The sequence below is a fragment of the Sapajus apella genome, unplaced genomic scaffold (genome assembly GCF_009761245.1).
Source record: "Sapajus apella isolate SASKATOON/1434 unplaced genomic scaffold, GSC_monkey_1.0 scaffold29, whole genome shotgun sequence".
Taxonomy (NCBI): Eukaryota; Metazoa; Chordata; class Mammalia; order Primates; family Cebidae; genus Sapajus; species Sapajus apella.
Window position 1 is genome coordinate 17,775,509 of NW_022436969.1, and position 13,749 is coordinate 17,789,257.

At 42.5% G+C, this 13,749-nt stretch overlaps 1 protein-coding gene across 1 annotated transcript in view; it reads right to left on the reverse strand.

Annotated features, from left to right (window-relative positions):
• The window catches only part of LAMA1 (laminin subunit alpha 1), a 173,416-nt gene that overhangs the window by 45,645 nt on the left and 114,022 nt on the right, over positions 1-13,749 (reverse strand). Inside the window, exons 31-36 of the mRNA XM_032293344.1 lie at positions 12,566-12,652; positions 12,106-12,299; positions 10,296-10,438; positions 8,269-8,358; positions 5,643-5,754; positions 4,493-4,655 (exon numbers count right to left, since the gene is read on the reverse strand). Coding sequence (XP_032149235.1) covers positions 4,493-4,655; positions 5,643-5,754; positions 8,269-8,358; positions 10,296-10,438; positions 12,106-12,299; positions 12,566-12,652 — 789 coding nt within the window. The remainder of the gene's footprint in view (positions 1-4,492; positions 4,656-5,642; positions 5,755-8,268; positions 8,359-10,295; positions 10,439-12,105; positions 12,300-12,565; positions 12,653-13,749) is intronic.

The following is a 13,749-nucleotide window of genomic DNA, read 5'->3' on the forward strand; positions in this document are numbered from 1 at the left end:
TGAAATGATATAGTCCTCAATGACTTGAACAAGATTAACCAACAAAAAACCCCACTCGGTACTCTTCATTAGCTTCTTCTAGCAAATTAACAGAGGCAACTGGTATTTCTCAACTACGTTCCTCTACAACACCAGTGTCCCATGAAATGCCAGGCAGATTACCTGAACAAATATTCCAGGGTGAAAGAAGTATAGCCACATCCTCCATGGGCTGCTGATGTGCATTAGCATACTAAAAGCTTTGAGAAGACCTGCAGTACAGAACTTGTCTCTCCTTAGTACACGTGTCATGGAACGTGCTTCTTTAATGAAATCTCTTTGCTGGGCACAGTTGTTCATTCCTGTAATCCAGCACTTTGGGAGGCCAAGGTGGTGGATCACCTGAGGTTGGGAGTTCAAGGCCAGCCTGGCCAATATGGTGAAACTCCATCTCTACAAAAATTCAAAAGTTAGCCGGGCATGATGGCGGGTGCCTGTGATCCCAGTTACTCTGGAGGCTAAGGTGGGAGAATCACCTGAATCCAGGAGGCGGAGGTTGCAGTGAGCCGAGATCGCACCACTGCACTCAACCTGGGTGACAGAGCAAGACTCCATCAGAAAAACAAGAAAGGAAAGAAGGAAGGAAGGGAATGAGGAAGAGAGGAAGGGAAGGAGGGAGGGAGGGAGGGAAGAAAGGAAAAGAAAGGAAAGGAAAGGAAGAAAGAAAGAAAAGAAGAAAAGAAAGAGAAAAAGGAAGGAAGGAAGGAGGGAAGGAAGGAAAGAAAGAGAAAAAGAAAAAGAAAGAAAGAAAGAAAAAGAAAGAAAGAAGGATGGAAAGAAAGAAAGAAAATGTTTTAATAGGTCTGGGATACCAGCATGGAAAACACTTGAAAAACAGCTACAAACATTAATCCAAAATGTGCAGTAAAGAGTCAACGTGGCAGGCTGGAGTCTCCTCTCCTTCGAAAGGCCTACTGGTGTGGCAGGTATGTTCCCACTGATCCCTCACTGCTGAGAGTAGCTCACTAGCTGGGCTGTTTGTGCAAGCAACATGGTTTATGCTGAACACCTGTATTCCTTCTGGGAGCTTAGAGTTTAGCTATGTGCTAGGCAGAGGTTGCCCACCAGTACAGCTCCAATAAAAACCCCAGATCCTGAATCTCCGACAGGGCTCCCTGGGCAGAAACGCTGCACACACGTTGCCGCATTTTTCTTGCTGGGGGAGGAGTGCTCTCTGGGACCCCACATGGGGAGATTTCATGGATCCCTCCAGACTCTGCTGTGTCCTTTTGTCCAACCTGGCTGTACCTCCTTAATAAATCTTAGCCATAAGTATAGTTATATGCTGAATCCTGGGGGTCCTGTTGAAACTCTGAATGTGGTGGTATTTCTGGAGACCCCCGACACAGCATGAAAAGCCATCAGTCTGTGTGCTAAACTTCTAATCTGTATGACTGCCATGCTCCAGCATGAACCACCAATTTTCTAAGAATTATAATTAGAAAGCAGATAATTTCTAAAATAATCCATGTAATTTGAAATGGCATATATAGAGAGATTATCTATGAAAAACCAGAAAGTGGAAGCCAGAGAATACATTTTAAACTCTTGCTTTTTAAAATAAAAGGTCTCTTTAGTAATACTTTTACCTACAAATCAGAGAGATCAGCAATCTTATTAATAACTTTATTCCAAGTGAAACCAGAATGGCAGTGACAGAGAAGGGGGTCCTAGACGCCCTCGCCAGTAGGGGAGGCTCAGGAGGCACTGCGAAGAACAAGCGGGGGTGGGGGCTGGTCCTGCCTCTCCCCCTCCTCTCAGGCCTCTCCAACCAGGGCGTCCCAGGACCCACCCATCCTAGAGGCGGCACCCTAGGGCTGGGCTCCACTCCCTAACCTTCCTCAGCCCCCTACACATCTGAGTTGCGGGGGAGCTTGTTAAGGATGGAGAGTCCCAGGCCCACCTTGCAGATCCTAGGAAGGATAATATTTGCTCATGCAGTCTGCCTAGCAGTTCATGGGACACTAGTGTTGTAGAGGAACATAGCTTGAGAAACACATTTCCTCTGTCAATTTTAGCTAGAGGAAGCTAATGAAGAGTGCTGAGTGGGTTTTTTTGGGAGGGGGTTAATCTTATCTAAGTCATTGAAGACTATATCATTTCATCTGATTATAGTGTAGATAATAACATCATCCTATAGATGAAAATTTTACCTCTCTTTTAAACTTTCTTACAGAGATGTTGTATTTAAAATGCATATTCAGAAAATAAACTTTCCCCAGATGGACCAGGAGCTCCTAGTGGGCAAAAGACTCTATGGTTCTCTTGCATGTCCCCAACTCCTGGAACAATGCTTACCACTGGGGTTCAGGTCATTTTGCTGAATGAATGAATGAATGAGTGAATGAACCTTGGAAGGGTAATGGTGGGAAGGGACAGCCCCACAAAATGAGTCCCTAGGATCTGCAGGGCGGGCCTGGGAATCTCCAACCTTCACAAGCTCCCCACCAACTCAGAGGTGGGGGTGGGGCTGAAGAAGTTTAGGAAGCAGAGCCAGCCCAGGGGGGTCACCTCCAGGGTGGGCAGATCCTGGAAAGCCCTGGATGGAGACGCCTGAGAGGAGCACAGCTGAAGCCTCTGTGCAGTCGGAGCTGCAGGACTAACATACGAAACTCAGCTTCTGTCATCACTGCCCATTGCCTCTCAAATTTGATGCAAACTTCAGCTGGGCTTCTTTGGCTCTAGTGTTCCCTCACTCCACGGCTCACCCCCTATGCTAGATTAAGATCTCATTTCCCTGTCCCCAGAAAGGCCCTCGATGTCTTCGACTGTCCAAATTCCACCCACCCATCTTTAACGGACCGCATCTCAAATGCTACTTCCTTTTGTCATATTTGCGATCAGGGTTCTTATTATCCTTAAAATAGGGCAAGTTACTTATATTCGCTGGACCTCAGTTTCCCCAGCTGGATTCTCCCCTACCTGGAAAGACTGAGATGATCACAGAACACAATGTGAGAAGCTGACACTCTCCTGGCATAGAGGAGGGGCTCCACAGATAGCCGCTGGCGCCCTCCTCTCATTCCCCCACAGCCTATAGATTACAGCTCTCTCAGAGCCCTTCCAGGCCCTATTATTCTAGTAATTAGATTACTGGTCCTCTCTCCAAACTGCATCCAATGGTAAGCACCTCCTTTTGCTTTTCACCTAACAAATCAACAACGTCAAAAATTATGCTCTATGATGAAAAAGACATACTCAACCCTCTGGTGTGTTGCTGGTGGCAGTGCATGTTGTTTTTAAAAAATGTTTTTAAAAATTATTTGGAAGCACATGTTAGGAATCCTCAAAATCCAAATTCTTTGACTAAATAATTTCACTTCTTTTCTTTTCTTTTTTTTTTTTAAATTGAGATGGAGTCTTGCTCTGTGGCCCAGGCTGAAGTATGGTGGCATGATCTCGGTTCTCTGCAACCTCCGCTTCCCAAGTTCAAGCAATTCTCCTGCCTCAGCCTCTCCCGAGTAGCTGGCTTACAGACACCCACCACTATGCCTGGCTAATTTTTGTATTTTTAGTAGGGATGGGGTTTCGCCTTGTTGGCCAGGCTGCTTTTGAACTCCTGACCTCAGGTGATCTGCCCGCCTCAGCCTCCCAAAGTGTTGGCATTGCAGGCGTGAACCACCGTGCCCAGCCAATAATTCTACTTTTTAGTATCTACCTGATAATAATCTGAAATACAGAAAAAGAAGAGAGATATACAGTATACATAAACAAATGTTTAATATTTCAACCTAGAAAAATATATAAAACATTTGCAAAAGAAGTCCATCACAACATAATTCCAATATCTCACTATCAAGAACAGAGTTTTAATGAAGTATTGTGTAACTATTTATAACAGCACTTCAGACATTCATCACAGCCTGGCAGAAAGACAGCTTGTGCTAATATATCAAGTAATTAACTGTGCGGAAATGCTAAGAAAAAACCTGGAAAGGAAATTCCAAACTCCTTGTGACTGCGTGTAAGAATGCTTTGTGGTCTCTGTGTCACTTCACATCATGGCTTTCAACGTAACTGTGCTTTTTCATGTAACTGAGCTCGATTATTCTGGCATAATGTTGACCTGTCTTAGAGTTCATGGTATGGGTGGCCACCAACCATTTTTTTCTATGAGAGTTCACTGCCTTCTACTTGATCTGCAGTAGAGAGTACCATGAGGCTCTGCTGTTTGTGCTAGGTGGAAATGTCCCAGAATCACAGAAAAGAACAGAAGCTATTGCATGATAGCACAAAGATAGATTATACTGAGTGCACAGATTACACCCTTCTACATTTGGAGGGGTCAGTACCCATCTCTTCATTTACTTGACCACATGACCCCTTCTCTTCTCTTAGAATATTGCATTCCCAGGGAGCACTTTCCCTCCACGATGCCTCCTTCTCCTTTGGAGATGGCATCCAAGTTTCTCTCTCTACTTGGTTGCATTGTGAATGGTAATTAGGAACTTACTTGAGTTCAAGGGTGGCATTTTGATGCAACTGTGTGAAGTCTCTTATCTGCATGATTTCTAGCAAAGATGTAGCATTCTGTTGCATGTTCTGAAGAGTAGAATTAAGTAGCAGGAAATCTTCATCCAAAGTCTGATTTAAAGTTGTTGCCTTTTCAATAATTTCTATGGAGAAAATGCATCAATCATTTAATAAACCTCTCAAAAGTGGCTAGTACCACGTGAAAAACTTAGAACCTTCTCTGCTGAGGACTGCTGTTTACCTAAGCTGAGTTGGACCTCCATGCCAAGCCAGGCCACCTGGCATATCCCAATGTACTCTGCACATCCCCTGACAAAACACTCATGAACTTGGGATTGCTGGTCTATTTCAAAGTCTTCCCAAGTACCAATAAACTCCCTAAGGGCAGGGACATCGTGTCAACCTCAGCATTTTCTTGTACCTGGCAGAGACATCTGCACATGAAAAATAAATGTTCTCAAGAAATATTTACTACATAATAGCTGTCCTCAGCTGTTATTTTTACTGAGATTTTTACTATTTGTAAAAGGAAAGGTTGTTTATAATTTCCAAAAATGTAAATAAACCACCAATGCTTGACCCTACTCTTTTATTAAACATAATTTGTTCTAATAATTTCTTTACCTTTTGCCCTATAAAGTCTAATTGGCATTGGATTCTGTATTTTTTAAGCCCTTACAAAGAGAAAAGTGATCATATGTTTCTGGTAGCCAGACACTGAAACTAGCATGCTAAAGGCCGGAGCACACCCAACTGAGAAGTGATTAAATTATTCAAATATGATGGATATACTTGGTACCAAACTGAAGTCTCAAATCCTGTCAGCTCCTATTCTGAGCAAATGAAGGGGGAGGTACCATAGCAACTTTACCGTAACAGGACTTGAGAATTAGGATCTAAGTTTTAGGCATAATGCATAAAATAAAGAGAAATACGCATTTTTTTCAAGCTAAAACTCTCAGTGAAAGACTAAAGCTTGCACACTTCAGGAACCCCAAACTATTCCAAGTCCCTCTGGTTCCAGAAAGCCCAATGCAAGACATATACATCTATTCATATGTTTAATAAAGCAATGGTGACTTCTTACTAGATAAGCACAGACACTTCAAATTAGACACGGCCCACACTACCTTTGATGTTCATCTGCAGCCTCTCAATGGCTGTGGCCAGGTCTTGACTCTCCTTGAAGATTCTCTCAGTTGCCCTATTCAGCTTTTGGGTATTTGCTACCACTCTAGTGAGCTGGCGGAAAAATAAAGTCTCAGGTTAGTTTGACTTTAAGTAATTAGTTTGACTTCAAATAAAATGCAAGCTTCAGTATTCCATTGCTGCTGCTTATAAACAACAACATACATTCCAGAATATAGAGTAAAGATGAGCACTATCACGCAAGCCGAGGTTAGTATTTTGGGGTTAGAAATACACTAACTAGTTGATGAAATAATTTACAACTCACTTAGTGTAAGAAAAGATGGGTATGTTTTAACAAGCAGCCTAATTGGCCATTAAACTACAGGTTCTTCTAGTGCCTATACTGTGAAGGCCCTCAATTCACTTTAAAACCCAAGTATATAGAATATAGAAACTAAACCTTACTCATTTGTATGGCCTATGAGATGTTAGTGTCTAGGAGTTAAGAACACGAAATCGGGCAAGCTGGTTTCAGACCTGATTCCGCCAGGCGGTGGATAGGCCCAGACACCCACAGCACTGCCAGTAACAGCTGAGAAACAGTGATACTTACCTCCTGAGGCTGTTACAAGAACGAAAGAAGACCATGGCCGTGAAGTCAGCAGCCCAGAGGCTGACATTTAGCTGTCCTCAGCTGTTATTTTTACTGAGATTTTTACTATTTGTAAAAGGAAAGGTTGTTTATAATTTCCAAAAATGTAAAGTAACTCAGATTGGGTCTAAAAGTATCTTCTAGTCAAGACCAAAGAGAATCTTCTTTAATGGATAGAGAGAATTTATTTTAATCAGCCTATCACTTCCAATGAAATGTTTGCTTGATGAGGTACTTAAGCCCAAACTTAAACCCTTAAACTCTTTCTAAAACATCATTAATTTTAAATTAACAGGAGCCAAACTATGCCTTTTTTTATTTTTTATTTTTTTGAGACAGAGTCTTGCTCTGTCGCCCGGGCTGGAGTACAGTGGCATGATCTCGGCTCAGTGCAGCCTCCACCTCCTGGGTTCAAGCAATTCTCCTGTCTCAGCCTCCAGAGTAGCTGGGACTACAGGCACCTGCCACTGCGCCTGGCTAATTTTTGTATTATTGGTAGAGATAGGGTTTCACCTTGTTGGTCAGGCTGGTCTCGAACTACTCACCTCAGGTGATCCACCCGCCTCGGCCTCCCAAAGTTCTAAGATTACAGGCATGAGCCACCGTGCCCAGCTGCTATGCATTTTAGGGTGATGTTTGTATATGTTGATAGAGATTAAATATCCATATGTATAGATACACCATCACAGTACACACAACACACACACACGCTCGCGAGTGTGTGCACACACAAAATTCATAAATGAAAAAAATAGTCAGTTTGGCAATTCCTCAAGGATCTAAAATTAGAAATTCCATTTGGCCCAGCAATCCCATTACTGGGTATACACCCAAAGAATTATAAATCATTCTATTATAAAGACATATGCACACGTATGTTTATTGCAGCACTGTTCACAATGGCAAAGACTTGGAACCAACCCAAATGCCCATCAATGATAAACTGGATAAAGAAAATGTGGCACATATACACCATGGAATACTATGCAGGCATAAAAAGGATGAGTTCAAGTCCTTTGCAGGGACATGGATGAAGCTGGAAACCATCATTCTCAGCAAACTAGCACAGGAACAGGAAACCAAACACCTCATGTTCTCACTCATAAGTGGGAGCTGAACAATGAGAACACATGGACACAGGGAGGGGAACATTGCACACCAGGGCCTGTCCAGGGAGGGGGGCTAGGGACGGGATAGCATTAGGAGAAATACCTAAGGTAGATGATGGGGTGATGTGGATGCCGCAAACCACCATAGCACGTGTATACCTATGTAACAAACCTAAACGCTCTGCACGTGTACCCCAGAACTTAAAGTATAATAAAAAAAGAAGAAAAAGAAAAAGCAGTAAATTTGACAATAGTCCTCCCTCACCACCTGCAGAGGAGGAGATTCTTTTTTAGGTCACTAAATGTCATTCCTCTGGCACAGGCTAAACAGAATAAATAATTCCCTGATGACATAAAAACAAGCTCACTTGCCACTCAGGGTCCTAAAATCAGAACCACCCCAGCCTGAAGCCTGAAGTCTGCACAGACACCAACCACATCATGAGGTCTGTGCCCTCCCTGCTCTGCCAGTAATGTGGAGAGCATTACTGATGTTCAGTCAGTGCTTCTGTGCTCACCGAATGCTTGGCTATTGAATGAATTTAGAAGGAAGAAACCTCAGCAATCTTTTCATCCCCACCCTTTGCTTCAAAGGAGAAAATGAAAGTCAGAGCCAAGAGACTGCCGGACTCTGTGCTCAACAGAGATGATAACAGATATTAAGTTGGGAGCCTTTTCCCACTAAACCACAGAAACTGGCAGGGTCAAAACCAATTTGATGAGAGAGTACCTGGAGCACAGCTCGTGGGATAAAGAGACTGGCGTGATCTAATCAGAACCTTCCAGACAGCCCCAAGGCAATTGCTCAGGAGGGCTGATATGAGGGACCTGGAGGAGGGCTGGCTCATTATGGGGAGAATTTACCTTCTTTTGCAGTTTATCTGTTTCTTCTGCAACACCTTCAAGCTTAATTTTTCCCAGGTCCTTTTGCATATTTTCTTTTAATAAAGATTCCTAGGAAGAATGGAGGAAACAAATTACAATGCTTCAAAGTAAAATGTTCTGATTCTTAACTAAGAAGCACTTGTTACTTCTTTTTTTGTTCACAGAAAGGAATTCTTCTTTCTTTGGAACTGTCATTTAAAAAAACGAAAATGGATCATATTTACCTAGGTTTCAATTATAGTGACATGATTCTATACTGCCATCCTTTGTATTATATTTCTGATATACATATAAATTTAAAATCTGGTGTGTTAAGCAGAATCTGATACTGCTGCAATTCTCAGATAAAAGTCTGGCTTTATTTCAATAGCAGAATCACACAAATTTAACTATAATTGCAACACCTAAGAAAAAAACGCCTGTTAGGCTAACTTACAAAAGAATTCAATAAAGAAAGCTTTATAAATACTAAAAATAAAGTGCATCATTTATGCCAACATTCTTCTAATTTCTTTACTTGTAGATTTTATTTAAACCTTAAAACTCAATGAATATTCTACATAAACACAAAAAATTATTTAAAGGAAATGTACAAGTGGCTTATTTAGAGCAAATCATTCAAAATGAGTTAAAATTTAAATCAAACATTTGTCTTACTTGATAAATATAAAAGAGTTATATCCCGGGGACCCAGATTGCAGGTAACATATTGATTGTGTACAGACTGATTGGAAAAAAATTTAAATATTCTTTTTTTAATAGATGTAAAAGCTCTCATTTTTCAAAAACACTTTTTGCTGTTTGAGGAAAATACAACATAAAAACATCTCTTAGAGGTCCCTAATATTTCTTAACTACCATTATAGAGAAAAGACCACTGCAAATCAAGAGGGCTTACAGAACCAACCCCAACCCAACGCACACATAAACACACACACACACCTAAGGAAGTGTTAAGTTTGAAGAAAGCTCTTATCTAAGAAAAGGCATTTAGGAATGGCCACCCTTTTTATTGCTACCTGGCACACTGTATAGATTATGTCAAATTCTAACATATATATAAAGCAAAACTTAAGAATCACATTGATTTCAAATTAGAATTAAAAGTGGGTCAGGTGCGGTGCCTCAGGCCTGTAATCCCAGCTAAGTGGGAGTTCAAGGTGGGAGGATAGCTTGAGCTTAGGAGTTCAAGACCAGCATGGGCATCTCATCTCTACCAAAAATAAAAGTAAAAAACCTAGCCGGTCATCCTGTAGTCTCAGCTACTCGGGAGGTTAAGGCAGGAGGATCCCCTGAGCTCGGGAGATTAAGGCTGCAGTGGGCCGTTGCTGTGCCACTGCACACCAACCTGGGTGACTGAGGGAGACCTTGTCTCAAAAAATAATAAAATAAATAAAATAAAAATGCTATAGTAAGATGCTATCTACTAAGTTAATTTCTTAACTTTTCGTCCTGTTTTGACCCAGGCCCTGTAGATGAAAACATAAAATTCTGATTTACTGACAGACATTTAATGTAGTTTTCCAGGGAGGAGAGACTTTTGTGCCCTGCAACTCTAGTGAAGAGAAGAATAATATCTTAAAGAAAATGGTTCATCTTCAGCATGAGCCAACTTTAAAGAAGATACTGTTCAGATTTGTTTTCTGCTTTTATGATAGGGCAGCTGTTTTTAAATAGCCAAAGTTGTCTTGCAGGAGAGCAAGTGGACTTGATCTTATCCCAAAAGGCAGAAAGAAGACCACAGAGGGCAGCATTTATAAGGAGTTCTCTAGGGACCAATGATAGCTGTCCCACCATGAAACAAGTTAGCATGCAAGATAAGCAAGCAAGTGCTGGTCACTGGTTATAGTCAAGGAAAGGCTGGAAACCTGCCCGCAGGGTCCGATGAAAGTTGGGCTCTCACACTGTCAGGGAGGACACATAGAATGACTCCCACCATTCCCACTCACTATATCCCTGAATGAGACAAGTAAGTGTCTGTCCATCTCTGCATTTCTAGCACCTACCTGGAGATATTTAGTTGTATTTTCCAGGTTTGACAAAATTCCATATGGGACAGGGACAATGCCAGTGAGGTTCAGAGAAAGAATGGCACCACCGATCTCATCCAAGTCATTCAGCAGCACACCTGTACACTCATCGTCACAGGCTATACGAAAAATGTTTAAAAAGGAGGGTCAAAGTTAACGCAATGTGGTCTGCCCATTTTGTCCACAGGGTTGCATAAGCTGTTTTGTGAAAATGACATATGTGGTCAGAGTACACTCCAAGACCCATGTGCACATCTGATCTCATTCTCACTCCAACTGTGCCGTGGGTCACACCGCAGGAAGTGCTAAGCCCCCATTCAACAACGATGCCAAGACTCAGGTCAGATAAGTAACTTCCCTGAGGTCACACAGAAAGAAACAGCTGAGGCCGAGAGTGGCGCCCAGCTCTGGCACCTATTTCATTCTCCTGCCCCCATCTTTATGGTGCCTGGCTCATCGTTATCCACTCACTGAATCCCAGCATTTCCTTCCACAGCCTGTTCTGTCACCTCCTCAGACAGTTTGCAAATGTATCTTTCCCAAGTGAAGGACACTGGAGAGAATAGTGGGAGTGTTTGTGCCTATACGTAACACAAAAGTAAAAGCAAAAAGGCCTTCAATGCCATGATCCTAACATGCCTTCTTCTCTTCCCCATGGACCCCTGAGAAGACATCCCAAGGTGACTATCATGCACTTGCTGGCAAAATAAATAACTGGAAAAACAAAACTAACAAAATCCATGGTAGGCCCGGTGTGGTGACTCACACCTGTAATCCCAGCACATTGGGAGGCCAAGGCAGGCGGATCGCCTGAGGTCAGGAGTACAAGACCAGTTTGGTCAACTTGGTGAAACCCTGTGTCTACTAAAAATACCAAAGTGAGCCGGGTGAGGTGGTGGGTACCTGTGATCCCAGCTACCTGGGAAGCTGAAGCAGAAGAATTACTTGAATCTGGGAGGTGGAGGTTGCAGCGAGCCAAGATCTCATCACTGCCCTCCAGCGTGGGGGATGGAGCAAGACTCAGTCTCAAAACAAAAAAAGAGGCCAGGCGCAATGGCTCACGCCTGTAATCCCAGCACTTTGGGAAGCCGAGGTGGGTGGATCATGAGGTGAGGAGTTCAACACCAGCCTGGCCAACAAGGTGAAACCTCGTCTCTACTAAAAATAAAAAAAATTAGCTGGGCATGGTGGCACGTGCCTGTAATCCCAGCTACTTGGGAGGCTAAGACAGGATAATTGCCTAAACCTGGGAGGCAGAGATTGCAGTGAGCTGAGATCTTGCCACTGCACTCCATGCACTCCAGCCTGTCAGCAGAGCAAGACTCTGTCTCAAAAAAAAAAAAAAAAAAGAAAGAAAGAAAGAAAAAGAAAAGAAATAAGAAAAAAAAAATCCGTGATCGCCAAGAGCAGAAGCTATCAAGAAATTTGGGCAACACAAATGAGAACCCCAAAAAGCTGTTTCCTTTCCCGTGCTGAGTCACTCCTGGCCCCACTAAAGGAAACATTAATGCCTCTAAACGAGAAAGTTGAAATCCCTGTGCTGCTCTGAGTGCCAGAGAAATAAACTGGTATTTCAGCACCTCCGGCCTCAGCTAGAAAATACTGATGAAAGGTTCAGTTCAGCAGATGCAACAGCAATCTTAGAAAATAATAAAATGAAAATAAAATATAAAATAAAATAGGATGTTCTGTATCCTGCTGACACTGTAGTGTGCCGTCACCACGTCTTTCCTGATACATTTGGGAGGAAAAACCATCTTTACACATTTAGAGGATAAATACTCACAAACACAAGCCGTTTCCACCAGTATGTGCCTCGGTTCACACTCCTCGCACCGGAGCCCCGAAGCCCCCAGCCTGCAGACGCACTGCCCAGATGTGCGGTCACAGTCACCATGGACAGAGCCGTGAGGGTTACAATCACACTTCTGGCAACTGCCACCTGGTGTTTGAGGGTTCCCATAATAGCCCAAGGAGCACCTACAGAAAGGAAGGGACATAGGTACAGACAGGAAGGTCAACACCAGCTTCTAACTCGAGACAGTAACCATTTCCGTCAAATGAAATGCAAAGCACAGATCCATTCATCTTGGGAAAACTTGTTTCAGAACAGTAATGAGGTCCTATTTCAATCAGGGACATCCAAATTAATAATGACTCCCAGATCACTACAGTAAATATGCCCAATACCTTATAAAAGGAACAGAGTACCCCAAAGATTTCCACATGACAATTCACCTGCGTACCTTTCACAAAATTGTCCTTCATAGCCCGGGAGACAGGCGTCACAACGGAAATTGTGGTCACCTTCCAAGACACAAGTGGGACTAAAACTGGAGGAAAAGAATTTCTTTTTGAGTTTTCAGATATAGAACTTCCATCTTGCTGAAGGTACTTATTCATTATTCTTAGGATACACCATACTGGTCTCAAAGTTACATGATTACACATAGCTTTTTAGAGCTTACAATCTACTGGGCAAAAAGAAGGAAAATAAACGTAATCAATAGGTGCATGCACATCTTGTATAAAGGACATTCATGAGACCCTGTCCAGGGACAATCGTGTGAATGTTAAGTGGAAGAAGACTGACCTTAGGGATTATCACTAATTAGCTACCCAACAAGAGAGTGTGCCAGGGAAAAAGGGTCTTTGTTTACTAGGTGATAAGGTGGTCGGAGAGTTGAAACAACAATGAGCAAGCATGAAAAACAGCAGGGGGAAGATGGCTGAACACACGCTGACGAAAAGAACTTTATTGACTGTAATGAAAGATGAGGACGGCAAGCCAGGGAAGCAAAGGCAAGGGAGTGGGGCAGAACTGAGAATCAATGGATCTAAAGGCAGGCAGGGAGTTATGTGGTAGGCTACCAGAAGCAAAATGGCAGAGCCTCTCAAAGTTTAATCATCAACTAGGATTTAATCTCCTTATTCATGGGTTTCTGCTTTTGTTTTATTCCTTTTTCTCAACGTCCTCTGCCCTGTGCCTTCACGTTTCAAATTGCCAATGCACCATCTAGAGGCTGAGCTGGGTGCATACAAACTACTGGAGATAACAGTCAAAAACCAAACGCGTTAGAGCCAAGTCTGGTTCCTTTGGTTAGCAAGGTGAAGTTTCCAGCATCAGTTACCAGTGCCACACCACTTCTGACCTTTTTCCCTTCTTAAAATAATAAAGAGACAGACTTCAATGGAAACAAAATATGTAGAAAATAAAGCATGTGTTTGTTAGGGCATCTCAGATTCAGAGCACACACAGAATGTTCACATCCTCACAATCTGTTCCTGACAGCACAGACTTTAATTTATTAATGTGGACTTCGGAGATGTATGACTGAAGAAGTAAAATATTCAAACAGTACAGAAATGTGCCAAGTAGTAGGATAAAATGTCCTTCCAAATACTTCCCTGGGCACATATAGCCACCTAT